Genomic DNA, 24,977 nt, shown 5'->3' with positions numbered 1-24,977 from the left:
GCCCCACCTGCAGTGCACATGGTTTTGCACATTAGAGAAAAAGTTTGCTGTTGCGATCAGGTCTGAATTAGACCCTAAATACAGGACTGATTTTAACCGTACCAGAAATAAATGGGTCGGGTGTCTGAGAAATGAGACTATAAGAATAGTATTGCTCTTTTATCCACTGTGCGATGCAGGAAACCTTGGGGTATAGTGAGTGGAGAAAGGAGCATGGGCAGCTTTTAAATCTGGTGTTTTAACTCAGGCTCCTCCCCCCTCCAAGTACCCTAATGGCTGCAGAAGCCATGCAGTTTTTTGTGAGTGCCCAGTAGTAAGGCATTCATGTAAGGTGGCTGCTTCTACCAATTACACCATTGTTGGGTTTCTTTTCCTACACTGCAGGACTGTTTTATTTGTTCTACGTTTCAGAGACTATGGCTGCTTTGATAAGGTGACTTGCTCAATCACAGACAAAGCTAGCCGAGCATCAAGGCGATTTATTTTTTCAACAAGCCTGCCAGAAAATCTATCAAAGAGTCTGGTATAGGAGGGAGTGATTCAGGCTTTGCTCTCAGCAGTAGTGGTCCTTGTTCCTCTGAACCAGAGGGGGTTAGGGTTCTATTCCATCTGTTTTTCTAGTTCAGACCCTCCAAACGTGTCCTTCAGACCCATTCTCAATGTATAATCTTTGAAAGTTCACCTCTGGGGTTACAAATTCCAGATGGCATCTTTGCAGGCAGTTGTCGCCAGTATGGAAAAGGGGGAATTTGTTATCAACCTGCATGACCCAATCATGACCAATTTGGGAAGGACATTAGTCTCTTCTAAGGTTTGTAGTCTTATCCTAACATTTCCATTCGCATTGTTACAGCACAGGATATTCACAAAGGGAATTGCGGTCATGGCTGTATTTCTTAGGTCCAGATCATAGTAATATCGTACCTGGACGATCTTATCCTCAAAGTGGATTCTCCAGAGATCTTGGTAGATCATGTGAGACAGAAGAGATCATGGAGTCTCACAGGTGGATCGTCAATTACACCAAGACCAGTTTGATTCCTATACAGAGAAGGTTGTTTAAGGATGTTATTCAACACCTTCCTCTTTGGTTGGCTGTCTGTTAGCAGAGACACTTTTGCATGAGAGTGTTAGGGAAGATGGTGGCCCCAATCGAGGCTGTTCTGTTCGTACAGTTCCTTTCTCGTACATTCTATATAGAATTACTTTGGAAGTGGGCCAAAACTATCTGGCATCTCGGACTCTATTCTCTCGTTAACGGGTTCCACAGTCACTCCAGTAGTGGTGGCTAAGCAGTCATGTCAGAGGCCATCTGTTTTCTGCTTGGAATTGGGTACAATTAATTACGGGTGTCAGCCTCAGAGGATGGATGATAAGATCGGTAAGTCCAGGTTTCAGGGCTGCTGGACTAAAAAATAGTTGTTGCTACCAATAAATGTGTTGGAACTCTTGGCAGTGTTAAAAACCCTGATGTTGGCTGGGGAGGGGTGGGAGCAGTGTAGGTTCAGTTAGACAGTGCTATGGCGGTGACTTACCTGAACCATCAAGGAGGAACATGGAGTGCTTGAGCCATGAGACAGGCCAAAATAAATGTTGAGGCTCTCATTGCAACATTTATGCCAGGAGCAGACAGTTGTGTGGTGGATTGTTTCAGCCGTCACGTTTGGGGAGTGGTCCCCAGACACCGAGATCTTTCAGGGACTTGTAGACATATGGAAGCAACCAGATATAGACTTGATGGCATCCAGGTTGAACCACTGCAGGCGTAGTGGTTCATGAGGTCTTTGATTCGATTCTCATCAAGGCCCTGTTTGCGTGGAGTGTGCATGTTCTCTGCATTGCTTGTGTGGGTTTCTCCAGGCAAGTCAGTTTGCTCCCACAAGACAAACAAATTCTGATAGATCAATTGGCTTCTGACGAAAAATAACCGTAGTGTAAATGTGATGGTGAATATAGAGTAAGCTCTACTAGCTTCATAAAGGGTTACAGTTTATTGTGCCAGTATCAGAGAACCAGGCTGATGCCATATCGGTTATCCTCTATTTCCTCCGGTAAAGCAGGTTATCAATGGTGTTAAACATGGTAACCCTGGAGATCTTGGAGTTCAGAACTGTTGCCCATACTAGTAGCTCCTCCGTGGAGAAAAACCTCTTGAGCCAGGATCCTTTTATACCACACAGCTTTACTGGCTTTGTTGTTGAACCACAATCTTAGAAGCCAATTTTCATATATTATAATTAATATGAGGGTTCTCAACCCTCAAGTTTTTCCAGTAGGTGATGTTTTGAGGATTTCTGTCTGTGGAAGCAGGGGATGCGGTCAAGATCCCACCGGACGGAATCCCGGCAGTCAGAATACCGACCGGCACAATCCTGACATATTCTCCCTCTGTGGGTGTCCATGACACCCATAGAGGGAGAATAAATGTGTGCCGAGCGTAGCGAGGCACCGTGCCCGCTGCGTGGTGAGCGCAGCATGCCCGCAAGGGGCTGCATTGCGCTCGCCCTCCTGTCGGGATTGTGTCAGTCGGGATTCCGGTGACGGTATTTCGACCGTCGGGATTCCGTTCTGATCCCAGAAGCAGGTAGGATAATTACTTATACTACCTCCAGAAATCAAGCCTAATGTTATTTGTGATATGCTGCTTATCATTTAGATCTTTGATGATTACGCTTTATCCTGCACGGGATAAAATACCTATTTTCTGACAAATTAGGTTTGACAGACGGAGAACCTCTTTATTTTGTATCAGTCTTTTAACAGAGGCTGGCCAGCCTCTAAACAGACCATTGCATGGTGGATAACGGAGGTTTTTTTGAAAGCAGGTTGGCAGGTTCCGGATACATTGAAGTCACATTCCAACAGATCAGTGGTGTCTTGGTTGAACAATGGTGCAGAGTGGCCACCTGTGAACACTTTCACAAAACTTTACAAGTGTGATTCTTTTCCATCTAGGGATGCTAGTTTTGGGTGGAAAGTGCTACTAATACTACTTTCAGACATAAAATCCCAGCTTTAACCTGGCTCAGACCCGGGACACAGAGCACAGGTTGAAGCTGGGGTTACCCCTTTCATACATTGGTGATGACCAAGATTATTCGCAAGTACTCCCCCATTCACACCGGACTCGGGTATTCTGCCATTCAGTGGCCACTTGGAACTAATCTCATCTCCAAGCACTGACCCCGGCCAATCAATCTCTTTTAGGTGTAACCCAGGTCATCAAGACACTGCCCCAATATATCTGTAATGTATGGGGGCCTTTAGTGTGGTTAAAGGTTCCTCTCTCCACTAGTATACCCCAAGGTTTCCAGTATCCCCAGGAGAAGAGATATGTATTTAATGTAAGTAAAAAAAGAATCTGGAATTTTTTATACAGCAAAGAACAGAATATCTTTGTATGAGACAGCTAGGCAAAACATCCTTAGAACACCGGTCACCAGAACCTCATCAATATTTGACATATTAGCAAATGAATAGGCTGCAAACCGGCCCAGCCTCCCCTGTGTGTAGGAGACCGTTCCTCATCAGACATTTACTGATCTACCCACTACTCATCTGTAATAATACATATACACTGTGGCACATGCAGAACGTGAAGTCTTCTGTGTATAAATTCAGACAAGCTTCACATACAGGAATGTGTGTTCTTCGTGTATAAAGGTCAGATCAGCCTAACACACGGAATCCTACCTTCATCACGGGCTTAAAGATTGACTCAACATTCCATGCAGGATACCAAGTAGAGTATGACATACGCAGAACACGAGGCCTATTGTGTATAAAGGACACACTAGCCTAACATACCGCCCCATATGTTCTACATGTGTATAAAGGCCTGATCAGCCTCACATGGCGCCCCCTACAGTCTACGTGTGTATAAAGGCCACGTCATCCTCATATACAGGTTCACACAGTGTTTTATTTCACATTTTACTGTGAGAAACGGCCTGGAAGCATCACTGAATACTGAATACACACTGCAAGTGCTTGCAGCCTGCTACAGTGTGGCTCGTGCTAAAGGAACACTCTTGCCCACTGCACCGGCAGTGACCAAATCATCATCATTATCATAGAGCCTGTACATCTTTGGCAAAACCAGTCCAGTCCAGTAATAAAATATACCCCGACGAGGTTCCACTGCCTTCCTGGCACATTGTGGGTGCAGAGTTCAGCTTTGTGCTCATATAAGGCACTGACAAGTCTCTCCATCCAGTGCAGGGACTGCACGCTGTCCATATATCACATTGGGGTACCCGAGGCAGAGCGACAGGGGTCCGACCCCAAGAAACACCAGGACTCTGCATCAGAATCTTCCCTGGCTGTCTCAACGCCGCTCACAGCTGTGGATACTCCTTTCATACACAGCGCCACCTGCAGGGGAAGAAAGCAAACAATTCCCAGTGCTCTCATAGGATTAAGTCCAGCATAGACAGGGCTGCTGTGTGTCACACAATTCTACGGCGGATCACAGATGAAATGATCCAGTTTGTATTTTATGGAACTAATGACAGTACCGGGTGGGAGAGGAAGATCACGTTACAGACTGAATACAGAAATTACGTACAGAGAACGCCTGCTAAGGGGCGGAATTCATGAACGAAGGGTCACAGCAGCTGGCATGCAGTCAGTTTAGGCAGGTAAGATGTTGATATTGTTGAAATGTTGACACTGAACATGTCGGCATCTGCAGAATGTCTACATGTTCACAATTCTGTAGAGACCAAAAGGTTAGGGGTAAGCTGGGTGCACACTGCCTGACGGGTGGTGCAGCTCCGATAAAGCATTTATAGGATTGGTGGGCATCTAGCAGACTGAGCATTTTCCTGATCAGCGTGTACTTTCACTATCATCTCTCCAATCCTTCAAACGCTCCTGCATACACACTATCCAATGATTGAGACGATCAGCCAATATATCGGATAATAGGCTACTGTGTGCCCAGCGTTAGGCTGTGGGACGGGAGGAGAAGGTTGGGCTGCGGGAGGACAGGTTAGGATGCAGGAGGGAAGGGTTAGGCAGCAGAAGGAAAGGTTAGGGTTAGGCACTAGGGAGAGGGATAGGGTGTACGAGGGGAGGGTTAGGGTGCAGGAGGAGAGGTTAGGGTGCAAAACGTGTAGGCTGTAGGAGAAGAGTTAGGCACTAGGGAGAGGGTTAGGGTGTACGAGGGGAGGGTTAGGTTGCAGGAGGAGAGGTTAGGTTTAGTCACTAGGGAGAGGGTTAGGGTGCAGGAGGAGAGTTAGGTTTAGTCACTAGGGAGAGGGTTAGGGTGCAGGAGGAGAGGTTAGGTTTAGTCACTAGGGAGAGGGTTAGGGTGTACGAGGGGAGGGTTAGGTTGCCGGAGGAGAGGTTAGGTTTAGTCACTAGGGAGAGGGTTAGGGTGCAGGAGGAGAGGTTCGGTTTAGTCACTGTGGAGAGGGTTAGGGTGTAGGAGGAGAGGTTAGGTTTAGGCACTAAGGAGAGGGTTTGGGTGCAGGAGGGGAGGTTAGGTTTAGTCACTAGGGAGAGGGTTAGGGTGTAGTGGTAGAGGTTAGGTTTAGGCACTAGGGAGAGGGTTTGGGTGACAGAGGGGAGGTTAGGTTTAGGCACTAGGGAGAGGGTTTGGGTGTAGGAGGGGAGGTTAGGTTTAGGCACTAGGGAGAGGGTTTGGGTGACGGAGGGGAGGTTAGGTTTAGGCACTAGGGAGAGGGTTTGGGTGCAGGAGGGGAGGTTAGGTTTAGGCACAAGGGAGAGGGTTTGGGTGCAGGAGGGGAGGTTAGGGTGCAGAAGAGTTAAGGGTAGGCTGCGGGAGCAGAGGTAAGAGACACTAAGGAAAGAGTTATGCACTAGGGAGAGGGTTAGGGTGCAGGAGGGGAGGGTTAGGTTTAGGTACTAGGGAGAGGGTTTGGGTGCAGGAGGAGAGGTATGGGTAAGGCACTAGGGAGAGGGTGCGGAGGAGAGGTTAGGTTGCAGAAGAGTTAAGGGTAGGCTGCGGGAGCAGAGGTAAGAGTTAGTCACTAGGGAGAGGGTTAGGGTGCAGGAGGAAAGTTAGGCTGCGGAAGAGGTAAGGGTTCACAGCAACTCCACGCATTAACTACAGAAGGCAGATAATGGGGCAGATGTATTAACCTGGAGAAGGCATAAAGCAGTGATAAATGCAAGCTGATAATTGCACCAGCCAATCAGCTCCAATGTGTAAATTAACAGTTAGGAGCTGATTGGCTGGTGCATTTATCAGCTTGTATTTATCACGTCCTTATGCCTTCTCCAGGTTAACACATCTGCCCCTCTGTTTGCAGCCCGGGGAGGTTGTGAGCAGAATCTGGTCAGCGTAATAATAAGAATTTACTTACCGATAATTCTATTTCTCATAGTCCGTAGTGGATGCTGGGACTCCGTCAGGACCATGGGGAATAGCGGGCTCCGCAGGAGACAGGGCACATCTAAAAAAGCTTTTAGGTCACATGGTGCGTACTGGCTCCTCCCCCTATGACCCTCCTCCAAGCCTCAGTTAGGTACTGTGCCCGGACGAGCGTACACAATAAGGAAGGATCTTGAATCCCGGGTAAGACTCATACCAGCCACACCAATCACACCGTACAACTTGTGATCTGAACCCAGTTAACAGTATGATAACACAAACGAAGTAGCCTCTGAACAGATGGCTCACAACAACAGTAATAACCCGATTTTTGTAACAATAACTATGTACAAGCATTGCAGACAATCCGCACTTGGGATGGGCGCCCAGCATCCACTACGGACTATGAGAAATAGAATTATCGGTAAGTAAATTCTTATTTTCTCTAACGTCCTAGTGGATGCTGGGACTCCGTCAGGACCATGGGGATTATACCAAAGCTCCCAAACGGGCGGGAGAGTGCGGATGACTCTGCAGCACCGAATGAGAGAACTCCAGGTCCTCTTTAGCCAGAGTATCAAATTTGTAAAATTTTACAAACGTGTTCTCCCCTGACCACGTAGCTGCTCGGCAAAGTTGTAATGCCGAGACTCCTCGGGCAGCCGCCCAGGATGAGCCCACTTTCCTTGTGGAATGGGCCTTTACAGATTTAGGCTGTGGCAGGCCTGCCACAGAATGTGCAAGTTGGATTGTACTACATATCCAACGTGCAATCGTCTGTTTAGACGCAGGAGCACCCAACTTGTTGGGTGCATACAATGTAAACAACGAGTCAGATTTTCTGACTCCAGCTGTCCTTGAAATATATATTTTTAATGCTCTGACAACGTCCAGTAACTTGGAGTCCTCCAAGTCGCTAGTAGCCGCAGGCACCACAATAGGCTGGTTCAAGTGAAATGCCGAAACCACCTTAGGGAGAAATTGAGGACGTGTCCTCAATTCTGCCCTGTCCGAATGGAATATCAGATATGGGCTTTTGTATGACAAAGCTGCCAACTCCGAAACTCTCCTGGCTGAAGCCAGGGCCAACAGCATGGTTACCTTCCATGTAAGGTATTTTAAATCTACCGATTTTAAAGGCTCAAACCAATGAGATTTGAGAAAATTTAGAACCACGTTCAAATCCCACGGTGCCACTGGAGGCACTATTGGGGGTTGTATATGTAGTACACCTTTGACAAAAGTTTGTACTTCAGGCACTGACGCCAATTCCTTCTGGAAGAAAATTGATAAGGCCGAAATTTGAACTTTAATGGACCCCAATTTGAGGCCCATAGACAATCCTGCTTGCAGGAAATGTAAGAATCGACCCAATTGAAATTCTTCCGTTGGAGCCTTCTTGGCCTCACACCACGCAACATATTTTCTCCAAATGCGGTGATAATGTTGTGCGGTCACTTCTTTCCTGGCTTTAATTAAAGTAGGAATAACTTCCTCAGGAATGCCCTTCTCTTTTAGAATCCGGCGTTCAACCGCCATGCCGTCAAACGCAGCCGCGGTAAGTCTTGGAACATACAAGGTCCCTGCTGAAGCAGATCCCTTCTTAGAGGTAGAGGCCACGGATCCTCCGTGAGCATCTCTTGAAGTTCCGGATACCAAGTTCTTCTTGGCCAGTCCGGAGCTACCAGTATTGTTCTTACTCCTCTTTTCCGTATAATTCTCAGTACCTTTGGTATGAGAGGCAGAGGAGGGAACACATACACTGACTGGTACACCCACGGTGTTACCAGAGCGTCCACAGCTATTGCCTGAGGGTCTCTTGACCTGGCGCAATACCTGTCCAATTTTTTGTTGAGGCGAGACGCCATCATGTCCACCTTTGGTTTTTCCCAACGGTTCACAATCATGTGGAAAACTTCTGGATGAAGTCCCCACTCTCCCGGGTGAAGGTCGTGTCTGCTGAGGAAATCTGCTTCCCAGTTGTCCACTCCCGGGATGAACACTGCTGACAGTGCTACGACATGATTCTCCGCCCAGCGCAGAATCCTTGCAGCTTCTGCCATTGCACTCCTGCTTCTCGTGCCGCCTTGTCGGTTTACGTGGGCGACTGCCGTGATGTTGTCGGACTGGATCAACACCGGCTGACCCTGAAGCAGCGATTTTGCCAGGCTTAGAGCATTGTAGATCGCTCTTAGCTCCAGTATATTTATGTGAAGAGACGTCTCCAGGTTTGACCACACGCCCTGGAAGTTTCTTCCCTTTGTGACTGCTCCCCAACCTCGTAGGCTGGCATCCGTAGTCACCAGGACCCAGTCCTGTATGCCGAATCTGCGGCCCACTAACAGATGGGCAGTCTGCAACCACCACAGGAGAGACAACCTTGTTCTCGGTGACAGTGTTATCCGCTGATGCATGTGCAGATGCGATCCGGACCATTTGTCCAGCAGATCCCACTGAAATGTTCGTGCATGGAATCTGCCGAATGGAATCGCTTCGTACGAAGCCACCATCTTTCCCAGGACTCTTGTGCATTGATGTACTGACACAGTTCCTGGTTTTAGGAGGTTCTTGACAAGTTCGGATAACTCCCTTGCTTTCTCTTCCGGGAGAAATACCTTTTTCTGAACCGTGTCCAGAATCATGCCCAGGAACAGCAGATGTGTTGTCGGGGTCAATTGAGATTTTGGAAGATTTAGAATCCACCCGTGTTGCTGAAGCACTACTTGTGTTAGCGCTACACCGACTTCCAGCTGTTCTCTGGACTTTGCCCTTATCAGGAGATCGTCCAAGTAAGGGATAATTAATACGCCTTTTCTTCGTAGAAGAACCATCATTTCGGTCATTACCTTGGTAAAGACCCGAGGGGCCGTGGACAACCCAAACGGCAGCGTTTGAAACTGATAATGACAGTCTTGTATCACGAACCTGAGATACCCTTGGTGTGAGGGGTAAATCGGGACATGTAGATAAGCATCTTTTATGTCCAAGGACACCATGAAGTCTCCTTCTTCCAGATTCGCTATCACTGCTCTGAGTGACTCCATCTTGAACTTGAATTTCTTTATGTACAGGTTCAAGGATTTCAGATTTAGAATAGGCCTTACCGAACCGTCCGGTTTCGGTACCACAAATAGTGTGGAATAATACCCCTTTCCCTGTTGTAGGAGGGGTACCTTGACTATCACCTGCTGAGAATACAGCTTGTGAATGGCTTCCAAAACCGACGTCCTTTCTGAGGGAGACGTTGGTAAAGCAGACTTTAGGAACCGGCGAGGGGGAGACCTTTCGAACTCCAGCATGTAACCCTGAGATACTATCTGCAGGACCCACGGGTCCACTTGTGAGTGAACCCATTGATTGCTGAAAATCTTGAGTCGACCCCCCACCGTTCCTGAGTCCGCTTGTAAAGCCCCAGCGTCATGCTGATGCACATCCAGGCTGAGGCTATTGCCGGTCGCAGTATAACACCAGTATGTGTGTATATACTCTTCAGTGTAGTTTCCAGCCTCCTATCTGCTGGATCCTTGAGGGCGGCCGTATCAGGAGACGGCAACGCCACTTGCTTTGATAAACGTGTGAGCGCCTTATCCACCCTAGGGGGTGTTTCCCAGCGCGCCCTAACCTCTGGTGGGAAAGGGTATAATGCCAATAACTTCTTGGAAATTAGCAGTTTTCTATCGGGGTTAACCCACGCTTCATCACACACGTCATTCAATTCCTCTGATTCTGGAAAAAATACAGGTAGTTTTTTCACCCCCCACATAATACCCCTTTTTGAGGTACCAGCAGTATCAGAGATCTGCAAAGCCTCCTTCATTGCCGTGATCATATAACGTGTGGCCCTATTGGAAAATACGTTTGTTTCTTCACCGTCGACACTAGATTCATCTGTGTCGGTACCCGTGTCGACTGACTGAGGTAAAGGACGTTTTACAGCCCCTGACGGTGTCTGAGACGCCTGAACCGGTACTAACTGGTTAGCCGGGCGTCTTATTTCGTCAACTGACTTTTGTAATGTGCTGACATTATCACGTAATTCCATAACTAAAGCCATCCATTCCGGTGTCGACTCCCTAGGGGGTGACATTACCATCATCGGCAATTGCTCTGCCTCCACACCAACATCGTCCTCATACATGTCGACACACACGTACCGACACACAGCAGCCACACAGGGAATGCTCTAATCGAAGACAGGACCCCCTAGCCCTTTGGGGAGACAGAGGGAGAGTTTGCCAGCACACACCAAAAGCGCTATAAATGTATATAAACAACCCTAGAAGGTGTTGTTTACTATATATGCGCTCTTAATATATAAATATCGCCAATTTATGCCCCCCTTCTCTTTGTTACCCTGTTTCTGTAGTGCAGTGCAGGGGAGAGACCTGGGAGCCTTCCTCACCAGCGGAGCTGAGCAGGAAAATGGCGCTGAGTGCTGAGGAGAATAAGCTCCGCCCCTTTTTCGGCGGGCTTTTCCCCGGTTTTTAAGAAACTGGCCTGGGTTAAAATACATACATATAGCCTTAATGGCTATATGTGATGTATTTATTTTGCCACTAAAGGTAATTATATTGCTGCCCAGGGCGCCTCCAGCAGCGCCCTGCACCCTCCGTGACTGAGTCAGTGAGCCGTGTGACAACAATGGCGCACAGCTGCCGTGCTGTGCGCTACCTTCAAGAAGACTGAGGAGTCTTCTGCCGCCTGCTTTCCGGACCTCCGTTCTGCCGTCTCTTCAGCGTCTGTAAGGGGGATCGGCGGCGCGGCTCCGGGACGAACCCCAGGCTGACCTGTGTTCCGACTCCCTCTGGAGCTAAGTGTCCAGTAGCCTAAGACTCCAATCCATCCTGCACGCAGGTGAGTTGGAAATCTCTCCCCTAAGTCCCTCGATGCAGTGATCCTGTTGCCAGCAGGAATCACTGAGATTGAAACCTAAAAAAAAACTTTTCTAAACAGCTCTTTAGGAGAGCCACCTAGATTGCACCCTCTCGGACGGGCACAAAAACCTAACTGAGGCTTGGAGGAGGGTCATAGGGGGAGGAGCCAGTACGCACCATGTGACCTAAAAGCTTTTTTAGATGTGCCCTGTCTCCTGCGGAGCCCGCTATTCCCCATGGTCCTGACGGAGTCCCAGCATCCACTAGGACGTTAGAGAAATGCGGATAAATGAGCAATGGGCCTGGCGACTAGCTGAATGCACCCCTTAATCCTAACAATGATTTATGTGTAAGCAATATGGTTATAAAGTAAGAATGTGATATGCTTAAGATTCCATTAAGAATTCAGCAAGGACCCACACACTGCATGCCACTAGTGCGAGCAGATGCGCTTACTCCGGCCCCTGGCCACTAGTGCCAGCAGATGCGCTTACTCCGGCCCCTGGCCACTAGTGCCAGCAGATGCGCTTACTCCGGCCCCTGGCCACCAGTGCGAGCAGATGCGCTTACTCCGGCCCCTGGCCACCAGTGCGAGAAGATGCGCTTACTCTGGCCCCTGGCCACCAGTGCGAGCAGATGCGCTTACTCCGGCCCCTGGTCACCAGTGTGAGCAGATGTGCTTACTCCGGCCCCTGGCCACTAGTGCGAGCAGATGTGCTTACTCCGGCCCCTGGCCACTAGTGCGAGCAGATGTGCTTACTCCGGCCCCTGGCCACTACTGCGAGCAGATGTGCTTACTCCGGCCCCTGGCCACTAGTGCGAGCAGATGTGCTTACTCCACCCTCTGGTTTGAGCAGATGTGCTTACTCCGGCCCCTGGCCACTACAGTGTGTATCCCAGGTGATCCCATACTCTTCCAGTTCCAAAAACAACCTCTTAATGAAGAAAGGAATGTTTATTTCATAGCGCTGTACAGGCCGGAAACAGCTCGTCACCTCTGCAGCACTGTGGGGAAGATGTACTAATGTTTGGCGAGTGATAAAGTGGGGAGAGAGATAAAGTACCAACCAACCAGCTCCTAACTGCCATGTTACAGGCTGTGTTTGAACAATGACAGTTAGGAGCTGATTGGTTGGTACTTAACCTCCCTCCACCGCTTAGTGCATCTGCCGTGTTTTAAAGTGAAATTAAAAAGGAAATACATTGCAGCTGCTCTAACACTGCCATACTCTCCCACCTACAAATAATCTGCCCCTGCAGGAATGTATAATACAGCATATTACCTATATACAGATAACTGGCTGATTTAGGACTATTATCAAAACGGTGCTCCTGAAAACCTGGCCTGCTGTAAGAAGGGACACTCATATGGCAGGTAACAAGGATGGAGAGGTTGTACCTGTCTCTGCAGCACCTGAATGGCTTCTCCTTGTTTGGTGAGCGCCTGACCCTGCTGGGAGGAGAAATGCGGCTGGTATCAGTATGATGGAGTGTCGTTGGGATACATGTGCGTCAGCAGCACTCACCCTGCCCCACCCCCATGACCTCGCCCTGTGCCCATACCTGTACGACTGTCTGCAGTTTGTCCCCAAGCTCCTGCACTTGTACAGTAAGGCTAGCGTTTTCCCGGCGCAGGTTCTCCTGCTCGCTGACACAGGACAGTACTATCCCCTGCAGTCTCCTCACCTCTTCCTGCAGAGCGCTGCACACACAGATATGGGGGTCCTAAAACAGGAGAGAGTGAGCATTGCCAGGTAACCCACCCCCACCCCCGCCCTCCTTCATATAACCTCTTACTTGCAAGGCCTTCTTCCCAGGAGGCTCGGACATCTCCTCCAGCACCTGCGCCGGGGTCTCTCTCAGATCTTGTAGCGAGGTGGACACATCCCGGGACTCCATACTTACAGGTGACGGGGTCTCCGGCATCGGGATGAATTCTGCTTCTTCAAGCTCCTGGGGGGGGGGAAACAGAAAGCAGAGCCTTGAGCCTCTAACCACAGGTGCTTCTATGGGCCTGCAGAGATGTGGTGTTGTGGTATAAAAGGTAAGCTGACGGGAATCACTGTCTTTCCAGCACAGGTTACCCCGGTCTTTCCAGCACAGGGAGGGTGTAGGTTTCAGGTAACATACAAGGCTCAGGAAGGGCAGAGTGGTCAGCTTATGGTGAAGGTGGCACTGACAAGTAGAAGCTGAAGTGTCCATCATATGTGAAAGAGAACAACTACTATACAGTACTGAGCCCCAAATGAGGCTGGACAATCTGCGCCGGCAGAAGCTATCCTCAGTTTCTGCTAACAAGCAGAAATTGTGATGCGTTCGCAATTTCTGCTTGTTGAACGGGGAGAGGCGGCGGCCTAGCGCAGCGATGGGCGGCCCCCAGCATGCGATACAAAGAATAGCAAATTCTGCTAATTAGCAGAATTTGCAATCCTTACTGAATTAGGCCCACAGACCAGTGTTTCTCAAACCCAGTCTCTCTTGGAACCCTTACCGTGCATGTTTTCCAGATCATCTATTTGGAGCACAGATGTGCTAATTAACTAACACAATAGATCTACAGGTGTAAAACAATCCCTAACCAATACTGATAGTTTCAGTAATAAACGCTCTTATTCCTGTAGATACAATGTAACAAAGTTACCTGCCGGAGCCAGCTGGGACAGGAGCTGCTCTCCATGTTTTCAGTGGCATTAAACGGGCTGGTCTCTGGTTCTGCCTCCATGGTTCCGCGGAACCCCTCACTGGGCTCGCAAGACAGTGACTCGCGTGCGCTATCACCCTCACCTCCGGCAGAGCTTCCCGATGAGCAGCTCTGGGCAACTGCGGGGTAAGAAAAGATTTAATTAGCACCCAGAGTGTGTTGGTCACTCCCTGCAGCTCTGATCACAGTAGTGGTAACTCTCACGTCATGCCAGTCCCTCCCTAATCACTCACGTGTTCCAATGGAGAGACCGCTGCTGTTTGAACGGATCGTTTTGGAGTTCAGAACTTTCTCTGTGAAGAGAGAGCGGATTGGGGTTTGTGTGGGAGATATCTGCAACCTAAGCAGTGGTGACCAAACTCCGTTCTCAAGGACCTCTTACAGTTAGGGGTCACTGAGGGCCGAGTTAGGGGGGTCACTACAGCAGAGCGTCCAACTCATCCACAAACTACATCGGGGAAACACTCACCCACAATAAGGATGGTATGCCAGCCACGGCAAGACAGATCAGGCACATGATGTAATGACCCAAAAATCGGACGAGGCCACGAGGTACAGATGTCAGAACCTTGAGGCCGCTCATTTGGGGTCATGGCCAGGCGCCCATTTCCACCATTACCCCAGGCAAAGATGTGATTATCTAAAAAAAAGCAGACAGACCAGATCAGTAACTGGAATCTAACAAACTTTACGGTGCCCCCTGCCCATCCGTTTACTCACCATCTGTGGCTGCAATAGTGAACTCGTCGCCACATGACACTCTGATGACCTGCTTCCCCCCAAGAGGTCCTCCCAAAAGATTGATGCCCAAATGCTTCCGGTAGTCTCCTACTCCTAACTGTCCACACTTGTTGGAACCAAATGTCAAAAGCCGGCCACGCTCTAAAGAAAGACAGCAGAAATGAGGGCCCAGGTGACCTCTATAGAAGAGAAAGTGAGGGGGATGACTCTTATCAACTCCTCACCATCAATGGCCGCAGTATGGGTCTTTCCCGGGGAGATGCTGCGGACCTTATAGAAGGACAGCTGCTTGGCGAGAGTCAGTGACGTGGTGTATGGCACTTCATGGAAGGCCTGCTAAATAGAAAGCAGTAATCCTTCACATCGGGTGTCTTGCTCCTCGCATCGCGGTCATAGAGTGGCCAAGAACTCACCTCGTGGTTAATGATCCCAGCTGTACACTGATTTAGACCCAACTTGTTGTGCTCATTCAAACCACAGGCGAGAACTTTACCGGACTGCGTCAGAAGAAAGCTGCCATCCGAGCCACAACTAACGCTCACGATGCAGAGACCACGCTGAACTTCCACCTGTGCGAAAGAGAGAGTGAGAAAGAGTGTGACCCAGAACAGAGCTGAGGTGCTAAAGACGAAACAGACAGACTCTGAAGGAGAGTCACCTTTTGAGGCATAGAGACATCATCTTCGGAGTCCAGGCCCAGGCGTCCTGCAGAGATTAGACACGAGTCACTTGCTGCTGGTCACAGCACCAGTGTCCTGCGCCAGTTTCCTACTTGGGCACTCACCATACTCGCCACATCCCCACGAGTACACAGATTTGCTCCTTGTCAGCACCATCACATGGCTATCGCCACATGAGACCTGTTCCACTGGCTCATGCAGGAAGAAGTCCACCAATATTGGCTCCAGAACCTCCGACCCTAAGCTCTGGCCCACACCGAGGCACCCGTAATAGTCAGAGCCAAAAGAGTACAGCTGCCCCTCATCTGCAAAGCAGAAAGAGAATTCTGATCGTGCGCCTCATTTACTAACAGCGTACTACAGTATCAGCCATTTCCTTCTGTCTAGTGCAAGTACCAGCCCTCTCTCCCAACCCCACCTGTAACTTCCTCCTGATCTAGTGGCACACCTCTACCTCTCACACCACTGCCCAACCCAGCCACCCAACTAAAGCTCTCTTTCCACCCCCACCAGCGAAACCCACACTAACCCCACCACGCAATCCCATCCAGCCGCCTACATATCGTTCCCCCGCCCCATCTCTCCCTCATCCCCACCTGTATCCCTCTCCTGCTCTAGTGGCACACCGCTACCTCTCACACCCCTGCCCAACCTGCCCCCCCCTCCAACAAAACCTCTCTTCCCACCCCCACCACACACTCCCCTCCAGTTCCACCCTCCCATCCAGCCACCAGCACATTGCTCCCCCTGCTCTCTCTTCCCCAACCCCACCTGTATGTCTCCCCTGTTCCCCTGTTATAGTGGCACACCTCTACCTCTCATACTCCTACCCAACCCAGCCACCCTACAAAAGCTCTCTTCCCACCCCCACCAGCCAGACCCACACTAACCCCACCGCACAATCCCATCCAGTTGCCAACATATCTCTCCCCTGCCTCATCTTTTCCCCAACCCACCCTGTATCTCTCTCCTGCTCTAGTGGCACACCTCTACCTCTCACACCCCTGCCCAACCCAGCACCCCCTCCCAACAAAACCTCTCTTCCCACCCCACCAACCAGACCCACACTAACCCCACCACACCCCCCACCCACCCATCGCTTCCCCCGCCCCATCTCTCTCACCACAAGTTAGCCCACACCTCTGTTTAGCGAACCTCCCCAGATGCTCCACACATCTCTCTTTCCATCAAACTCAGCTACCCTCCACACTCAAAATCCTCTCTCCCTTACCCCATACAGTCATTCCCCCATCCCAGAAATATCCCATTCAACAACCAGCAGCTCCCCTTCCCCAAATTCCCCTCTGCCCCCACCACTAGCCTCTTTACCTCCAAGCAACACCCATCTGCCATCCAAACTCAGATATCTCCCTCACTACTCCTACCGCCCTGTTCCTGCCCATCCAGCCCCAGACTACCCCCAAATTCCCCAATCCTGCCCCCACACTCCTCTATCTTACCCCAAACCCAGCCTCACCTGTAATACACATGGTGAAATCTCCGCCACAGCTGACTTGTTGCACAGATTTTCCTTGTAGCTTCTCCACATGTTTTGGTTGTCGGTACGAGGCGCGGTCTCCATGCCCCAATTGTCCGAGCAGCTTTGAGCCGCCCTGCATGTTCTAGATATAATATTTCTCATGAGATACTGCCACATCTTGTAGCGCTGCCTACCCCACCTCCTGATACTCACCACCCAAGTGTACAGCTCCTTCTCCACCGTGACCACCGAAAAATGAGCGTCTCCAGCACAAACCTGCCGCGCACGGCAACCACCCTTGAACACATCCAACTTCTGTGGAGTGGACTTCCCACCACCCCATACATAGACTTCACTGCTCCGAGATGTGACCACTGCAACAGGGGCCTCTGTAACAGTTCCCGGCCTGAGGAAGGGGGGGGGACGACACCATGGGAGAGCGAGGAGACGTGATTACTCCAAGTGTATGCCATGTACAGCGGATGTAACGCATACAATCCACACCTTTCTCACCTGGGTCTCTTGTTGGATCTGTTCAGCAGCACTACCTGATCTTCCATGTCTCTGATAAAATAAGATTAATAGACTATTATTACTATTATTATTATATAACGAATGACTAATCACTAGCATGGTGCAATGAGAGGATCCACATTCACCAACATACTATATTACCTCCTCCGCCGGCACAGCACAGGTCTCTCCAGGATCTCATCAGCAGTAGGTCTCCTCTCGGGGTCCTAAACCAGAGGGTAAAAGTCAGTAGAGAGTCTGCAATTTGCTAGAAGTCCTAGAAATCACCTCCTGGGAGTACACACTCGCCTGCTGCAGACACACCCGTACTACATCAATCACCTCCTGGGAGTACACACTTGCCTGCTGTAGACACACCCGCACTAAATCAATCACCTCCTGGGAGTACACACTCGCCTGCTGCAGTCACACCCGCACTACATCAATCACCTCCTGGGAGTACACACTCGCCTGCTGCAGTCACACCCGCACTACATCAATCACCTCCTGGGAGTACACACTCGCCTGCTGCAGACACACCCGCACTACATCAATCACCTCCTGGGAGTACACACTCGCCTGCTGCAGACACACCAGCACTACATCAATCACCTCCTGGGAGTACACACTCGCCTGCTGCAGTCACACCCGCACTACATCAATCACCTCCTGGGAGTACACACTCGCCTGCTGCAGACACACCCGCACTACATCAATCACCTCCTGGGAGTACACACTCGCCTGCTGCAGACACACCCGCACTACATCAATCACCTCCTGGGAGTACACACTCGCCTGCTGCAGACACACCAGCACTACATCAATCACCTCCTGGGAGTACACACTCGCCTGCTGCAGACACACCAGCACTACATCAATCACCTCCTGGGAGTACACACTCGCCTGCTGCAGACACACCCGCACTACATCAATCACCTCCTGGGAGTACACACTCACCTGCTGCAGACACACCCGCACTACATCAATCACCTCCTGGGAGTACACACTCGCCTGCTGCAGACACACCCGCACTACATCAATCACCTCCTGGGAGTACACACTCGCCTGCTGCAGACACACCCGCACTACATCAATCACCTCCTGGGAGTACACACTCGCCTGCTGCAGACACACCCGCACTACATCAATCACCTCCTGGGAGTACACACTCGCCTGCTGCAGACACACCCGCACTACATCAATCACCACCTGGGAGTAGACACTCACCTGCTGCAGACACACCCGCACTACATCAATCACCTCCTGGGAGTAGACACTCACCTGCTGCAGACACACCCGCACTACATCAATCACCTCCTGTGAGTATGCACTCACCTGCTGCAGACACACCCACAGTACATCACTCACCTCCTGGGAGTACACACTCACCTACTGCAGTCACACCCGCACTACATCAATCACCTCCTGGGAGTAGACACTCACCTGCTGCAGACACACTTCCACTACATCAATCACCTCCTGGGAGTACACACTCACCTGCTGCAGACACACCCACAGTACATCAATCACCTCCTGGGAGTAGACACTCACCTGCTGCAGACACACCCACACTACATCAATCACCTCCTGGGAGTACGCACTCACCTGCTTCAGACACACCCACAGTACATCACTCACCTCCTGGAAGTACACACTCACCTGCTGCAGTCACACCTGCACTACATCAATCACCTCCTGGGAGTACACACTCACCTGCTGCAGTCACACCCGCACTACATCAATCACCTCCTGGGAGTACACACTCGCCTGCTGCAGACACACTTGCACTACATCAATCACCTCCTGGGAGTACACACTCGCCTGCTGCAGACACACTTGCACTACATCAATCACCTCCCTAGAGTAGACACTCACCTGCTGCAGACAAACCCACAGTACCTCACTCACCTCCTGGAGTAGACACTCACCTGCTGCAGACACCCACAGTACATCACTCACCTCCTAGGAGTAGACACTCACCTGATGCAGACACACCCAGAGTACATCACTCACCTCCTGGGAGTAGACACTCACCTGCTGCAGACACCCACAGTACATCACTCACCTCCTGGGAGTAGACACTCACCTGATGCAGACACACCCACAGTACATCACTCACCTCCTGGGAGTAGACACTCACCTGATGCAGACACACCCACAGTACATCACTCACCTCCTGGGAGTAGACACTCACCTGCTGCAGGCAGGCATGCACCACATCGATCAGATCCTGAGAGTACACGCTGTTGTCCAACTCCACAGCCCAGTTTCCTTGTACAATCTTCACACACAGATTGAGCGGGTTCTAAGGGTGGACGGACAGAAGCCAGCATTATCGGCACTGCTGGAGCAGCAGGCTTAACAGAGAGAGACAAGGGAGTTGGCATCTGCTCACCGTCGCATCGAACGTCCTGGTCAGAGTCAGCAGCTCATACAGGACACATCCCACTGCCCAGATGTCCGACTTAAAGCTGTACTTTACCCCTTGGCATAACTCCGGAGACATGTAATACAGGGTGCCCACACACTGCAAAGAATAGTTACCGATATATGAAACGCATACATGACACGTGCCCCTACATGCCATGTGTGTATGTCAGCTTACCGTTTCTGCCATGGAGAACTCGGAGTTGAGTTGCTTGGCCAGCCCGTAATCTCCCAGCTTAATCAGGTTGGCTTTGGTTAAAAAGATGTTTAATGTCTTGATGTCCCTGTGCAGAGAAGAGACACATTGCACCTTACTCACAGGGTACCCCAGCTCAATGCTCAAAAGGATTTCCATATGACCACCCAGGTTCTCCACCCATATGACCACCCAGGTTCTCCACCCATATGACCACCAGGGTCTGGTGATGATTCCCCGCTGCTGGCAACCTCAAATATGTGATACTATCTGATAATGTAGCGATTCTATAGTGTTCGTTCCTCAGTGCCTGAGCTCCGCATGTAATATATTCACCTGTGCAAAATTCCCGCACGATGGATGCAGCTCACCGCGGACACGATCTGAAATAGATACCAGACCACCAGCTGCAAAAATAAGATGGACCTGTTATACATGTACAAGAAACAGGACCCCGGACCCAGGAGACGGCACAGTATGTCTCCCACAGTGAGATATAGTACCAGAGCTGTCTAGGAGTGATTGGGCATTGCCCCCCCCCCCCCCCCCCCCCGAGGGCCACCGCTCACCTCTTCCTGAAACAGCTGATCCTTCTGCCGCACAATCTTGTCGAACAGATTCCCACCTGCAGAGACAGGATGACTTGGGTCAGACGGCCAGTTTGGCCAGGGACAGGAGACAGGACAGAATGTATCTCACCGTTACAGTACTCCAGTTCAATCAGCAGGGTGCTGCTATCCAGGAAGTGGTTGTAATAAGCAATGATGTTATCATGCTGCAAGAGGGACAGGATGACAATCTCGTTCAACGCATCACGCCGCTCCTTTTCCGACAGCCGCGCCAATCCGACCTCCTTCCATACCACCAATGAGTCATCCTGAGGATGAAAAGGGGATACAATCAACCCCCTGGGTTCGACAATTTTATCTAAAAACTAGGAGCCAGCTTAAAAGTTTAGGAGCCAGACCATCGTCCCCAACCGAAATATATGAAAACTTGTATAGACCTCCCCACATGCCCCTACAATACTTCCCAGACCTCCCCACATGCCCCTTCAATGCTTCCCAGACCTCCCCACATGCCCCTTCAATACTTCCCAGACCTCCCCACATGCCCCTTCAATGCTTCCCAGACCTCCCCACATGCCCCTTCAATACTTCCCAGACCTCCCCACATGCCCCTTCAATGCTTCCCAGACCTCCCCACATGCCCCTTCAATGCTTCCCAGACCTCCCCACATGCCCCTTCAATGCTTCCCAGACCTCCCCACATGCCCCTTCAATGCTCCCCAGACCTCCCCACATGCCCCTTCAATGCTTCCCAGACCTCCCCACATGCCCATTCAATGCTTCCCAGACCTCCCCACATGCCCCTTCAATGCTTCCCAGACCTCCCCACATGCCCCTTCAATGCTTCCCAGACCTCCCCACATGCCCCTTCAATACTTCCCAGACCTCCCCACATGCCCCTTCAATACTTCCCAGACCTCCCCACATGCCCCTTCAATGCTCCCCAGACCTCCCCACATGCCCATTCAATGCTTCCCAGACCTCCCCACATGCCCCTTCAATGCTCCCCAGACCTCCCCACATGCCCCTTCAATGCTCCCCAGACCTCCCCACATGCCCCTTCAATGCTCCAGAGACCTCCCCACATGCCCCTTCAATGCTCCCCACACCTTCCCACATGCCCCTTCAATGCTCCAGAGACCTCCCCACATGCCCCTTCAATGCTCCCCAGACCTCCCCACATGCCCCTTCAATGCTTCCCAGACCTCCCCACATGCCACTTCAATGCTTCCCAGACCTCCCCACATGCCCCTTCAATACTTCCCAGACCTCCCCACATGCCCCTTCAATGCTCCCCAGACCTCCCCACATGCCCCTTCAATGCTTCCCAGACCTCCCCACATGCCCCTTCAATGCTTCCCAGACCTCCCCACATGCCCCTTCAATGCTCCTCAGACCTCCCCACATGCCCCTTCAATGCTTCCCAGACCTCCCCACATGCCCCTTCAATGCTTCCCAGACCTCCCCACATGCCCCTTCAATGCTCCCCAGACCTCCCCACATGCCCCTTCAATGCTCCCCAGACCTCCCCACATGCCCCTTCAATGCTCCAGAGACCTCCCCACATGCCCCTTCAATGCTCCCCACACCTTCCCACATGCCCCTTCAATGCTCCAGAGACCTCCCCACATGCCCCTTCAATGCTCCCCAGACCTCCCCACATGCCCCTTCAATGCTTCCCAGACCTCCCCACATGCCACTTCAATGCTTCCCAGACCTCCCCACATGCCCCTTCAATACTTCCCAGACCTCCCCACATGCCCCTTCAATGCTCCCCAGACCTCCCCACATGCCCCTTCAATGCTTCCCAGACCTCCCCACATGCCCCTTCAATGCTTCCCAGACCTCCCCACATGCCCCTTCAATGCTCCTCAGACCTCCCCACATGCCCCTTCAATGCTTCCCAGACCTCCCCACATGCCCCTTCAATGCTTCCCAGACCTCCCCACATGCCCCTTCAATGCTCCCCAGACCTCCCCACATGCCCCTTCAATGCTTCCTAGACCTCCCCACATGCCCCTTCAATGCTCCTCAGACCTCCCCACATGCCCCTTCAATGCTTCCCAGACCTCCCCACATGCCCCTTCAATGCTCCCCAGGATGGAGAACAAGTGTACGGAGATAAAGTACCAACCAACCAACTCCTAACTGTCATTTTAAAAGCACGGCCAGTTAAGAGCTGATTGGCTGGTACTTTATCTCCATCCACATTATCTCTCTCCAAGGCTTAGTACATAGACCCCTTAGTCCTGAACACATTCACAGCTATCACCAGGAGAAGAGATGCCCAATACCTTACACTCTACAGTGTAAAACACCAGCACCGACAGGAGTATCATACCAGCAGATTACATTCCCACTGCCACATGCACAGAGGAATCTCTCTACCGCTCCTGTGTGTCCCACCTCCTGCAGAGCACGCCTCTCCTATAAATGTACCAGCCCCTGCAGAGCCCCTCTCCTATAAGTCTCACCCACCCCTGCAGAACTCGCCTCTCCTATAAATGTACCAGCCCCTGCAGAGCCCCTCTCCTATAAGTCTCACCCACCCCTGCAGAACTCGCCTCTCCTATAAATGTACCAGCCCCTGCAGAGCCCCTCTCCTATAAGTCTCACCCACCCCTGCAGAACTCGCCTCTCCTATAAATGTACCAGCCCCTGCAGAGCCCCTCTCCTATAAGTCTCACACCCCACCTCTCCTATAAGTCTCACACCCCCGTGCAGAGCCCACCTCTCCTATAAGTCTCGCACCCCCCTGCAGAGCCCACCTCTCCTATAAGTCTCGCACCCCCCTGCAGAGCCCACCTCTCCTATAAGTCTCGCACCCTCCTGCAGAGCCCACCTCTCCTATAAGTCTCGCACCCTCCTGCAGAGCCCACTTCTCCTATAAGTCTCACACACCACTGCAGAGCACGCCTCTCCTATAAATGTACCAGCCCCTGCAAAGCCCCTCTCCTATAAGTCTCACACCCGACCTCTCCTATAAGTCTCGCACCCCCCCTGCAGAGCCCCTCTCCTATAAGTCTCGCACCCCCTCTGCAGAACCCCTCTCCTATAAGTGTCTTACTCTCTGCAGAGTCCACCTCTCCGATAAGTCTCACCCCCCCTGCAGAGCCCACCTCTTCTACAAGTCTCACACCCCGCTGCAGAGCCCACCTCTTCTATAAGTCTCACACCCTGCTGCGGAGCCCACCTCTTCTATAAGTCTCACACCCCGCTGCAGAGCCCACCTCTCCTATAAGTCTTGCACCCCCCTGCAGAGCCCACCTCTTCTATAAGTCTCCCCCCCTGCAGAGACCACCTCAAGCCTCACACCCCCCTGCAGAGCCCACCTCTCCTATAAGTGTCCCACCTTCTGCAGAGTCCACCTCTCCTATATGTCTCACACTCCCCAGCAGATCCCACCTCTACTATAAGTCTCACACCCCACTGCAGAGCCCACCTCTCCATTAAGTGCCTCACCCTCTGCAGAGCCCACCTCTCCTATAGGTCTCCCACCCCCCATCATAGCCCTTTCCTGTAAATGTCTCCCACTCCCCTGCAAAACCATCTCTATACAAGTCTGAGATCCCTCTCCTATAAGTCTCCCACCCTCTGCAGAGCCCCCTCCCCTATGGGTGACCCACCCTCTGCAGAAGTGCACCCTCTCTTACAAAAGTCCCACCCCTTACAGAGCCCGCCCTCCTGGGGGTGCCCCTCCCCGCGCAGCAGAGCCCCGCACCCCCGGTAGCACAGCCCGCGGTACCTCGGTTCTGCGGTAGAGAGTGGCCTCCCCGTAGGCGCCATGTCCCAGGACACGGATAGGGATGTAGTGCAGCTCCTCCTGCTCCGCCCCGCAGCTCCGCACCGAGTCCCCGAAGTCTGAGTTGATGGAGTCGCAGTGCCGGTCATACAGGCCGAGAGCGGACATGGCGAGATCAGCGGCCACTGTTCGCCGCCATATTGGACTCTCCCTGACCCGGAATCACTGCTCTCGGGAACCGTGAGCTGAGAGCAGGACACGTGATGCGGAGGCGGCAGCCGCCGCCATGTTTGTTCAGGGCAGATTCCTCTCACTCTTGTGTGACTAACAAATCCTACAATATAATAATGTACGCATTACATCCTGTATCAGCAGATAATAGCCCCAGTGTTATGTAACATCTCACATGATACTATTATGCAGTCATAATATGTCATGTCCTGTATAATGTAATATTGCATGGTAGATAGTTCCAGTGTATTATTACAACACCTCACTTATTATCCTGTACAGTATATCTGTAATACCATGTCCTGTATAATGTAATATTACATCCTGATACATAATTCCAGTGATATATAACACCTCCCTTATTATTGTCCTGTCATAGTACATCTGTGTTATTATGTGACAACTAGTACTAGTTATAAGCCCGTCAGAATGACAGTAATGTCAGCGAACACTTGGATTGCTCCGTCGTGAGCCATCTAGTGG

The 24,977-nt window shown here is 51.1% G+C and overlaps 1 protein-coding gene across 3 annotated transcripts; it reads right to left on the bottom strand.

Annotated features, from left to right (window-relative positions):
* Window positions 1-3,902: 3,902 nt before the first annotated feature.
* NEK9 (NIMA related kinase 9) lies at window positions 3,903-24,526 on the bottom strand. Of its 3 annotated transcripts, none has more exons than XM_063948290.1 (23): window positions 24,267-24,526; window positions 20,652-20,829; window positions 20,522-20,577; window positions 20,289-20,359; window positions 19,935-20,040; window positions 19,725-19,856; window positions 19,524-19,634; window positions 17,492-17,556; window positions 17,330-17,380; window positions 17,030-17,222; window positions 16,814-16,958; window positions 15,441-15,641; window positions 15,315-15,361; window positions 15,070-15,225; window positions 14,881-14,992; window positions 14,636-14,797; window positions 14,385-14,555; window positions 14,149-14,208; window positions 13,856-14,034; window positions 13,012-13,167; window positions 12,778-12,939; window positions 12,614-12,664; window positions 3,903-4,374 (listed from the first exon to the last, which is right to left on the bottom strand). In XM_063948290.1, exons 1-23 carry the CDS (start codon window positions 24,429-24,431, stop codon window positions 4,243-4,245), a joined length of 2,862 nt encoding a protein of 953 aa, XP_063804360.1. In that variant the 5' UTR covers window positions 24,432-24,526; the 3' UTR covers window positions 3,903-4,242. The 3 variants fall into 3 exon arrangements, with proteins under 3 accessions (XP_063804360.1, XP_063804359.1, XP_063804358.1); XM_063948289.1 differs by having other exon boundaries at window positions 12,614-12,667; window positions 14,881-14,989; XM_063948288.1 differs by having other exon boundaries at window positions 12,614-12,667; window positions 24,267-24,525.
* Between the last annotated feature and the right edge of the window lie 451 nt (window positions 24,527-24,977).

This window comes from Pseudophryne corroboree, chromosome 12, assembly GCF_028390025.1.
Source record: "Pseudophryne corroboree isolate aPseCor3 chromosome 12, aPseCor3.hap2, whole genome shotgun sequence".
Taxonomy (NCBI): domain Eukaryota; kingdom Metazoa; phylum Chordata; class Amphibia; order Anura; family Myobatrachidae; genus Pseudophryne; species Pseudophryne corroboree.
This window is presented reverse-complemented; position numbering and strand designations above follow the sequence as displayed.

Bases quoted from the DNA above. Each gene is read 5' to 3' on its own strand.
- NEK9 (XM_063948288.1), bottom strand. From the start codon at position 24,431: ATGTCCGCTCTCGGCCTGTATGACCGGCACTGCGACTCCATCAACTCA. The intron at 20,830-24,266 runs GTACCGCGGGCT...TTTCATCCTCAG, and splicing joins CTCTCTACCGCAGAACCGAG to GATGACTCATTGGTGGTATG. The intron at 17,381-17,491 runs GTAATATAGTAT...TTATTTTATCAG, and splicing joins GTGCTGTGCCGGCGGAGGAG to AGACATGGAAGATCAGGTAG.